The sequence below is a fragment of the Agrilus planipennis genome, unplaced genomic scaffold (genome assembly GCF_000699045.2).
Source record: "Agrilus planipennis isolate EAB-ADULT unplaced genomic scaffold, Apla_2.0 scaffold112, whole genome shotgun sequence".
Lineage (NCBI taxonomy): Eukaryota > Metazoa > Arthropoda > Insecta > Coleoptera > Buprestidae > Agrilus > Agrilus planipennis.
In genome coordinates, this window is record NW_020438886.1 from 51,021 (window position 1) to 62,494 (window position 11,474).

At 32.8% G+C, this 11,474-nt stretch overlaps 1 protein-coding gene across 2 annotated transcripts in view; it reads left to right on the top strand.

The window, feature by feature from the left end:
* The first annotated feature begins 1,377 nt into the window (after positions 1 to 1,377).
* LOC108742432 (regulator of G-protein signaling 20) overlaps positions 1,378 to 11,474 on the top strand; it is a 16,626-nt gene continuing 6,529 nt past the window's right edge. Inside the window, exons 1-5 of one of the 2 annotated variants that reach the window (XM_018477640.2) lie at positions 1,378 to 1,742; positions 5,767 to 6,002; positions 6,975 to 7,061; positions 7,564 to 7,625; positions 7,751 to 7,917. In XM_018477640.2, coding sequence (XP_018333142.1) covers positions 5,767 to 6,002; positions 6,975 to 7,061; positions 7,564 to 7,625; positions 7,751 to 7,917 — 552 coding nt within the window. In that variant the 5' untranslated portion in view covers positions 1,378 to 1,742. Of the gene's footprint in view, positions 1,743 to 5,766; positions 6,003 to 6,054; positions 6,805 to 6,974; positions 7,062 to 7,563; positions 7,626 to 7,750; positions 7,918 to 11,474 lie in introns of those variants that run through there. The other variant, XM_025981651.1, reaches the window with a different exon arrangement.

Here is an 11,474-nt window from a genome sequence, read left to right on the forward strand (position 1 = left end):
TCATATGATGTAGCTGACGATTTTACATTCCGGTTTGATTATATCTTGTATTTGTCGCACTAGGCTCTTACCTGCATAATTGGTCGATTCTGTGACCCTTTTCGCGTGGTCTTGGAGTCTCTATAAAAGCCAGTAAAATTGTAACTATGCAATTTATATATAAGCCTATGTACAATAACATCACTTAACATTTTATATTAACTTAATGTATTCTATTGTACGTATGCATATTAAAATAAATCCCACTGGATAATGGAATTTAGGATTCGCAGTTTTCTTCTTAAATATAAATCAATTTTCATGCTATCTTTATCAATTTTCACCAGGTAAAGAACAATATAATGTAGAAAGGTTTAAATACTAATGAACAGGAATCACCAAATTTTTACTTTTAATAAATTGCTGTTGTTGTTCTTATACTTTTAATGTCCGTTTTGTTGAATACGACTATCAGTCCAGTCAGTAGCAGAGTGGGAGGACCCGGCCTCTGCTTCTGGAGGCCTCCATATTGAGAGAAGTATTTTTTATTGGACTCTCAAACAAGGTTAAAATATGTTCAGTAAGTATATGAGGCAGTTTCGATTTTGGAGGTATAGACACATTATAAGTAGATACTTCATTTTCTTTGCCGGTCATTACATCGGTACTACTCATTTTTCTTTTACAAAACAAAATGTACGCTCCAAACTCAATCATAATGTTGAATATATTATGATTGTTACACGCTTCGGTATTTGTGTAAATGATGTCATCCCTTCTAGAAAGGGGATGAAGAGGTATGATAAGGATGATCTTCTGCAACACTAAAAAATTTTTGAATGCGGAGACCTCCCTTTGAAGGAGGTTGTGGTTAGGAAAAATGTTTAAACGTTGTAGGTCCGTTATAGCACATTGCGATTGACCAGAGCTTTTATATGTGTTGTGCATTCAATTTTTACGTAATCTACGCATATTGTGGAATATGACAAGATAATTCCATTCAGGGTTGTGGACTTCCATAAGCGTTGTAGATTGAGGTGTAACGTATTTCTGCAAAATCGTTGAGAGAAATTTCGACTAGAATATACGAAATGTCCTTTTTTATACATATTTTGTTATTGAAAAAGTTGTAGTACTTTTTGAAGTTCAGAATTTTCAGGTCCTCTCAAGAAACCGGAGATTCTCTCCCATACCTCCCTCTCCCGACGGCCGTGTGTTTCTGTTCACCCGGTATGAGTTTATGATTTTGTGGGTTGTATATGTGCTAGCGCGTGTGTGTGTATAGTAAGAGCGGCGTCGGTAGCGGCCATGACACCCGCACAGAGGTGCGGCGCGCGTCGTGAATTAGGGCCGCCGCCGCCGCCGCGGCGCTTGCTAGTTGCCGTTTGGTAAAAGGAGCGCCCGCGCCCAACGATTCCACCGTCTTTGCTCCTTGCTAAGAATTCGTGGAAATGGGGGCAACAGCCGAAGTTCGGGGCCCCTGCGGTAGGCGGTAAGGTAAAATAGTGCACGATGCGGGGGGCACAGCACCGGGACCGTCGTATTGAGTGCAGTGCGTAGTCGTGGTGTCCCTCAACCTTCCTCGGGGACTGCAGAAGAAGGAATCGGGAGAAACGTTCCTGCAGCAAACAGCAGCGGCACCAACAGCCATTTCTTGTATGCAACCCCGAGTCGACGGAGTGTCACCCAGAGCCATGACCAGCTCCGAGGAGATACTGGCCACGTGTGTCCGAAGTCGACTTCTTCATGGCCATTGATGAAAGGTATCTCGTTTGCTCAGATCAATACCACGCACAAACGTTATTGCTAATTCTTATTACTTGTTCATGTCCTTTATGATCTTATTACCCTATTTACACATAATCATTTAATTCGGTGTGAAGTTTGTCTCATGATATATGTATAAATGCATCGCATCGTGTCTCTTTTCACATTATTTTCACGTAATTTGCATTACGATTACGTTACACTTTTCTTCTTGATATTGCGTCTTCGTCTTTTAGCTCCAAATTGTTGGTATTCTTAACATTGATTTTCGTTAACAAGGTAACAAAGCAATAAGTTTTCATTCGACGACGTTCTACTTTTACCCCTTCGTCTTTTACATTAAGTCTGATCTACATAGATACCTACCAATTAATATTCGTTGTATTCGTTTCCTCTGTTAATTTTGACTTTTACTTTCCTTTTCTTTTCGTAAATATCAATATTGAAAAACACTATTCGTAGTTGTAGTTTTTATAGAAACAAACCTTAATTATAATATTACGAATGAAAACCATCCGAGCAATTAATATAATTAATAATTCAAGGACCATTAAATTTCGATTTTTTTAATGTCGAAAAAATATGACAAAATACCTATTTACGTATGATTTGCTACGTACGTATTAGGACTAAGGAATTAAATTGGTACATTCACAGTAAAAACTAGGTTACGATGTGCTGAATTACATTACCTGATCAATAAGTCTAAAACCACCTTCTTTTATTCAAATATTTGCTATTAAAACGCAATATTATTAAGAAAACTAAAAAGAACTTCTTCCTGGGATGTAGTTCGTAAAAAAAAAATGAAAAAAATTGAAAAATGAGTAAGTATACTCAAAAAATTTTTACAAACGTATTTCCTTCATTATTAGCTAAAATAAAGAGCATTATGTTCCTTGTAAGTACATTTCGGTTAAAAATTATTTCAGGCTGATGCCCCGAAAGCAATTCCTCTAAAATTAGAACTTTGTTTGTATTATATACCCGACGATAACCATGAGAAACAAAACTTCCGACTATTATAAATGGACTATTCTCATAAATATCAATAGCATAATAGTTGTTAGAGTGGAAAAAATGTACTTATTGTACTGATAATTATTAACCAAAATCGAAACTATCACATTAATTCAGTACTTACGTATAAAGGAAAATAATCCTCAATTACCTACCACAAGAATTTTTGAGAAGCGGCCACGTGTTTAGCCACCTTGAGTGCGTCATGATGAACGCAAAAATTATTTCGCGTTTTACTTACCGCAGTATCTTTCATTACGTATTCTTGTTCCTTGTTGTAAATTATTTTTATGAATATTGTTAGTAGAATTGGTATGTCAAGATTAATTACTATCACGGAACAGGGTGTATTAATTAAACCAATAACTTAATATCTAATGGAAGAACGATCTGACCTAAATAAAACTAAAAAGTAGAACTGGATCTATTATCCACATATCGCTTTAAAATCTGGATATTCCTTACGCATATCAAAACAAACGCATTTTATATGGTATAATAATAGTCCATGAAGATAAAAATTCTTAAAGTAAATTAAGTATATTTGTTTTGATATACTTAGTAATATTTATGGAAGTACTTATAATAATAAAAGGTTTTATTAATTATATCCTTTTAAACCAGAAAATACTTATGGACTCTCATTCATTGAATCTTCTTTTTAATTTTTTCTGGACTTAGTCATACTAGCAATTTTAATGCGGGAATAATCAAGCGAGTAATTTTAAACATAAAAATTAGGTCAGTATGTGTTTATTCTATAGTTTCGGTTTTATCGTCCAATACTGTAAGCCTAAACACCTAAATTTAACCATTTAACTACTTATTTTCAAGAATATTAACTTTCAGTAGAATTTTCATTCATAAAAATATTGTTACAGTAATAGGAAGAATATCTATGTATGTATGTATGTGTGTGTATAAAGTACGAAGGCGTAGAAGGGTCAAACATAATTTTTTTTTTGAAATTTCGACTTGAAACTCGAAATTTCAACTTATAATTCTAAATACTTATTGAATCGAAAGGTCAATAATATTATAACACTGCTTTCGTTCGTGTTATCTTTGCCTACTGTAAATACAACCAATTGAATGAAAACTTTAAGTTCAATTAGGTTACGATCATAATCTTAAGGTACTTTTTTTGTTTATATCTTTGAACCAAACCTAATCTGTTCCATTTCTATTTCCTAATTGCAGACAACAATTGTCACAACAACAAAATTATGATTCGCGCTGAATGGTCGTCGTCTAAAGGAAGTGTTAGGTCCTGCGAAATTCGAAATTTCGAGTTACAGGGAAAAATTTGAAAAAAATGTTATGTTTAGCCCTTCTAGGATATTGTAATAGAATGTTAAAAACGTTGGTGGTACACGTATCAATTTCAAATGTCTTTTATCCATATGAAAACTAGCCGTATGAAAGTCACTTTGAACGGCTATTTTATAGCTTTAATAAATAATATAACATGATGCATGTGCATGTAGTTAATTAGATGCATTATTTAAATACACCTTGCACTTGATACGCAAAATATAATTAAGTGCTGTGCGATAATAATAAACACTTAAAACCCAAAACACGTTTAAAAAACGTAATATGCGTTTCGACACCCAAGGTGTCATCCTCGGACTCCAACTGTGACTGAGGATGACGCCTTGAGCGTCGAAACGCATATTACGTTTTGTGCAATTTTGGGTTTTAAGTGTTTGATCTTAGTACTGTTTTTTTTTTCTTGTTCTCTGATCAATTATCCATCGCAAATATGTACATATAAAATGTAAGCCTTCAGTAATTTAATTTAATTGAAAAATCTATAATTTCAAGTAAAATTTTGTTCCGGTCGATATCAGTATAACAATAGTTGATTAAAAACAATGTAGTGAATAATATTTGTTAAATAACGTGCACAAGTGCAAATTTGTAATAAACAGGGTATAATCAGATTGCAACTCTGATTTAATTAGAGTTTCAAATTGAATATCTGCATGACCTAATCTAAACTGATACAGGCAATTATATATGTATATCTATAATTGGTTGTTGTTTTATCGAATATTCATCGACATTCGAGTGAACTTGACCTTTCCAAACATTAACCACGTCTCTAAATTTCAATTTTTTTGTTTAAACAAAGAGTCTAAACAAATTCTATGAAAAAAAATAATAATAATCCTTATTGGCTCGTTCAGTGCTGTTGAAATTAAAAAATTCTATATATGCTTAGGTAATTTCACTAGATGCTCCGGGCTGCGCTTGAGCATTTGAATACTATCTCATCTTTTCATATTGTGCAGTTAAATTCTATTCTGATACTCTTGGTACAAGTGTACAAGCGCTCAGCCAGAACGCTCGACAGCTAAAGACTCTACAGGTGTTACGAACAGGGAAAGTACATTTCCTTATTCGAAAATGAACGATCCAAATAAGGATGAAAAATTAATTGAAAAGGTTCGATAATTGTTCGATGTTGCTAGAAAAACTTTTCTTTTTTTTTTTTATTAGAACTTTAGCACTTTATATCAACTTTGACTGTTCATTGTTAATCGTTGTTTGATGTTTTAATTTCAACAGCAGTTATTTTTCTTTAGGAATTTCTATAAATTTGTAGTTTTTCATTCAAATTAATCGAATGCAAATATTTTAGTTTTTGATTTTTCATTGATAATCTTTGATTGAGACAATTGTTAAGAAAGCTGTGTGTATGTTTTTCTTTGTTAAATTATTGATGTTTTACTGTTCTCAATGTCAAAATTTTTCAAAATTTTTAAATCTTATCGTGATAAGTGAAGTGAAACGGAACGAATTTCTTTGCAAGAATTTGTTACCGATATAAGTCAAAATTTTAATTAATTAGGAGATAATTTTATGTTAATTAAAAAAAAAAAGTACGTTTGGTTTGGTTTGATTCTTTCCTTTCGATGTTGTATGTATCAAAGTTTCAGGACGATATTTTTGTGGTAGTTTATTGGTGTACAGGGTGTTCTCCGTTATTTTCAGATGTCCTGCAGTGTGACTGAGAGGGTCCCTGAAAGTAGACCCGGAACAGGAGGCGGGGGCTGTAGATTGAGGGGCTCATCTAGTAGCCTTTCTGGTGCCCCTGGATCTAAGGCATCAGTCACTGGGGGTGGTTCAACGGGGGTTGGTAGCGGTGGGTCTACATCAGCGGCTATAGGAGGGGGTTTGAGGCAGAAGCCTTGTTGTCTTTGTTGGTGCTGTTGTTGCAGCTGCTCATGGTAATGGATTTTCTCGATGAACTTCTATTTTAAACTTAGCCCCTTTTATTGTTAAAGCAACGATATTTCCGAACGAAACTATATAATACATACCTATATAGTTACTAAAGCGGATTCCGAAACAAAATATCGGATTTTGTACCTACATTTCGGTAGAATATTCCGGGAAAAACGAAACGGATTTATTTTTCTATCTATAAATGAATGAAACGCTTCCTCTGAACTTTTCCTATAATGGAATTAATTTTTGTTCTACTTTTCTCTCGGCTAACAATGAAAAACAGCAACCTTGAAAAAATAATCGTCATTTACACTTTTTCAAATTCCAATTCGTAATCAGAAAATAAAAAAAAAATAAAATAAACCGGAAAAATTACACAAGCATTAGAAAATATTGACATTATCAAGGAAATTGTTATCAGTTCCAAGAAAAACCGCACGGTAATAGCAAAAGTTTACGTCGAGTTGTTTTTCTAATCATTCCGAAACGTGAAGGTTTGTATTTTAGAAGTGACCCCTCTAAATTAGTTATTATCTGTTCAATAATCTATCGCTCCAAACTTTATCGGTTTGGTGGGGCAAAGATTGTAATGAGATAAGTTTAATAATAGTTGATCACATGTTTATCTAACAAGTAATATTTACTTGTTCGTGTATGTGTTTAATTTTGTTCATGATCTGTTCGGTTGAAACCGCGACATTTTGTATAATATCCCTTTGTGACGCCGTTTGTAAAAATAATGAATTGGAGTAAATACTACTTGACGGTCGTGTCAAAGCTATTCAAAATGAAAAAGAAACGGTGAGAACAACAAATGTAGCGGATGCTTTTGTTACATACGTATGCCAATTCGCCTATGTATTTACGTTAGTTTTTTTTTTTTTTTTTCAAAATTATATTGAACTTTCAGCACACATTTTGTTGTTATTTATTTTTGTTTTTTCGGACACATGTTGAATTTCTATTTTCAGTTCTACTCCAGGAAAAGGGAACGAAGAAAATGGACAAGGGAAAAACAACAGTAATGCTGATTTGCTTAATTGTAATGGGGATCCCCCGTAAGTTTGATGTTTTGTTCTAGCTGGATAATATGCATACCTAGTATCACGATTTATACAAAAGTATTTACGTAGCTACAAATTTGCAGTTAATGGGAATGAAAATAAACATTCACATAAGAATCGAGAATAATTAATTGTAACTACCGGTAATGATCTGTCGCCTTAAAGTTAACAAACGAAAAACAACTATATAGTACTACAATATTTATAAAAACAATATATTGTATCGTGTTCAAGCGGTATTTTATATTTAATTACTTATATGTTGATGATAAAATATGATATCATTCCATATCAGCCGGTTTATGATAGAGTTTAATAATTCGAAAAATATAAAACTGAAAACATGAAATAAACATGATATCATTGCCCATTGAATGTTTTAATTATTATTATTATTATTATTACATTTTTAATAAGATATATTCCATTTGCACCAATAATCGAAAACGATTCCTTTTCATGATATTCACAGGTCGTAAATTTATGTCAATTTCAGGCCTTCGCTTGAGGAAATAAGGAGTTGGGGGAGATCATTCGATAAATTAATGAAAAGCGCAGGTAAAATTGCAAATTGCCTTATTGATTCGTATTAAAAACAACTTAATCGTATTCACAATAAGCAATAGAAATATGTTTTTGTACTCTCCTATTTTCGAAATTGACTTGTCTAATAATTTTTGAAGCTGGCCGTAAAGTGTTCCGGGATTTTCTCCGCTGTGAATATTCAGAAGAAAATATACTATTTTGGCAAGCATGTGAAGATCTAAAAAAAGAAAACAATCCCGAAGTTATCGAAGAAAAAGCCCGTATTATTTATGAAGACTACATTTCAATATTGTCTCCGAAAGAGGTAAACAATTTCTATCCTTTATTGTACCTATTGAAACGATGAGCAAAATTAAACATTTTTTTTTGTACGTCCAAAAACGGCGTTCAGTTTCCATAAGCAGTAATTATCGTGTACATTCGAACTTCTGTAACTCGAACCTCCACAACTTCAATCTCGAAATCTTGTTATTCTCTTGACATACATTTATTCCAAACTGATTCTCTCTAATTCGAAAGTTTCTCTAACTCGAAATTCAAGAACAGATTTTAATTAATAAATCGAATTTCTATTAAATATTCCTCCGAGCGATTAGCCGCAGTTTGACATTTTATGTTTATCATAGCTATGCATTATGTTGCAATGCAACCTAAATGGTATTTAATGGTTGTCGAGTCGTCAAGCTTCCTGATTCAGCGGTTTGGACTGTATTCGTTAATTGATACATCAAACATTGCACCCGAACCCCTTTTCGCTCATTTAGAGGTTAAATTTTAAAAAACCCTTTCTTAATGCTCGCTTTCGTTTGTTTAAAATTTCGATTTATCCTTTTATATATAGCTGCAGATAGATAAGATTTAAATGTTTTAATGTTGAATAGTCACTGATTGATTTTGGGTTCTTAGTTGTGTGTGATTCTTCAAGATGAAAATTAGAAAGTTCGATAGTGAAACAGAATTTTTTGTTAACTCGAATGTTTAGGAGGTTCAAGTTAGAGAAGTTTGACTGTACATACCACAAATCATATTTGAAGAGCTGATCATCATCGAACGGTGTATTTTTGAAAGAAAACTATTTTTCTTACAGGACTTCGCTTATTAATATCATACTCAGGTTTTTGTTGTTCTGAACTCGTTAGAAAGTTCTTCAACAGTAGATATTATATTTCAAGGACACTGCGTTCCGCTAATGCAATCATAAAATAAAAATTAAACCTGGAAAGATTGAAATAAACATGTACATATAGTTTTTCTTTCAGGACTTCGCTTATTAATATCATATTCCCGCTCTTGTTGTTCTGAACTTGCTAGATAGAAAGTCCTAGATAGTAGATACTATATTCCAAGGACAATGTATCCCGCTGATGCAATCAGAAATAAAAATTAATTCTCGAAGGACTGATGCAAATATATCAATATACAATATTCGTAAATTAAGTTGAAAACTTGACATTAACAAAAAAAATAACTAAATATCCGGCAGTGGAAGTTCGGCTATAAAAAGAAAAGTTATAAATAAAATTTCTTTTATGCTTTTAATAAAACAATAAGAAGGCCCTTTTGACGGTTTTGGAAAGCTCCTTCATGATTAATAAAGTGCATTGTCGCCACTGTTAAAGAGACACTTCCAACAAGCTGCATACAGAGTATGAGAGGCATTGAGGCATGCAACATGTTAAGAGGACTTGTAAAGGTACTAAGATCGATGCAATGCATTCCTGCTTGCCAGAAAGCCAAATTCATTTGACAAAAGGATAATTAATTCAATAATGTTATTTATACCAACAATATCATGGTATTAATCTCTTTATTTGTCTTCTAATTTATGACCTATTTCTGTATGTACAATCGTGTACTTTTTTTCAATGGTCAACAATTTGAGAACTACTTTTTACTTTAAAATAGTCTCATGATATCATTAATACTTTTGAATGAATCTCCTGCAGCTACAAAACGAAAAACCCAAAAGAAAAAAAAAAAACCTTCAGATCGGTGCTGCAATTTCAAACAGTTAATGAGAAACCATTTATTCTAATTAGAAAATCAAAAGGATAGTTACAAGTTCTTATTAATTTTATTTAACCTGAATTGCAACAGGTAGAATATTATGGCGTAAGAAGCCGCTTCAATTTCTTTTTTCTATAATAGTCTTATTATTTTTATCAATATGAAAATAATGACAATTCTATAATACATATGCCGAATTCGGACCCTTTACGGGCAAAATAAGTAGGCACCGAATACAACGATTACCTCAGCATCGGCTCATGTAAAACTGATTAAATCGTTTTACCGTTTCACAATGCCGGTCTTCTTGAGTATTCGACATCTACAACATCTTCTTGTAGATGTAGTCTCATTCTTCGTTTTTAGGGTTCAGTATGTCCGAATGGAAAACGAAAGCCTTATAGAACCACTCGTGTGGACCGATTAAGTTGACATTTAGTACTGTGGGGGTCATTTGGGGGGGGGGGCTCTAGGAAATTAAAAAAAAGTTTTGCAAACTGTACCGTGTGACATATCAAATGAAAGGGCTTGCTGTAAGGGTTTCAAATTTCAGTTCTACTCCAGGAAAAGGGAACGAAGAAAATGGACAAGGGAAAAACAACAGTAATGCTGATTTGCTTAATTGTAATGGGGATCCCCCGTAAGTTTGATGTTTNAAAAGTTTTGCAAACTGTACCGTGTGACATATCAAATGAAAGGGCTTGCTGTAAGGGTTTCAAATATATTCTTTTATAATTTTAAAATAAATAGTTTTAAAGTTATTTAAGAAAGTAGATGAAAATTGATCTAATTTTTTACATGTCTAAATATTGATTAGTACAGTACGATTGCATTCTATCATTGATTGCAATATTTAATGGAGCGACTATTTCATTTAATTTCCTTCTTAATCTAGATGTACGTACATGAGTAGTAAATATAATTTCGTGTAGAATTCAGTTCAACAGGCTCTCGAGCATGTCTCTAGTGATAAGGAATACTCCCAGAAATTAACAATTCGTCTATTAGCTCACAGTTTATGAGATTAGAATTGGCTCTTTAAGAAAATAAATATCGTTATGTGTATGTAATGACTTTTTGGATTCAAGATTTAATAGCCCCTGGCAATGTTTGAATAATCATGATCGTATATTCTCATTGGATTTTCACTTTTAAGTGCAATAAATCTGAAACATTTGTGATGTACTAATTTCAATTTTTTTAATTTGGATGGTGTAAAATGGCGACAAAATAGGAGAACAATACAATAGGACTAATACTTTTAATTTCTTTTGTTGAGCGTATGATAAAACCTAACATACTAATGTTTGAAGTCAAAATTCTTTTCAAAGATCACACAAAGCTCTTTTATATTGTTCACAGACTCAACTTCATGAATCTCAACTTTATATTCATTTGCTTTACAAAAAGAAAGTACTTTGCAGTTTACTTTGAGATTATTTAAGCAGATCCAATTATAAATACTAACCAAATCCTTTTGCAACCGAACATGATAATACAGATTTGCAATGCGACAATATATCATCTGCATGAAAATTATAAACAACAGGGGACCCAAATGAGACCCTTGCGGAACCTGCGAACGCATCAGATACATTTATTTTTATTTTAACAATACGTTCACGATTTGCATATAAGAATATAAGGAGATCCACTTAACAGTATCAAATTTTAGGCCAAAATTAATAACTTAGCAAAGCCCAGAATCATTTAGTGTGTCTGATATACGTATACTAACTGTCAGGGTTGGATTGGGCAAAACTTTTTGATCGGGAATTTAAAACAAAATCGGTGCCATTGATATCGGATGTAACTGTTAACCACCCCTTTCAAAAATTATTGTATATTTACTAT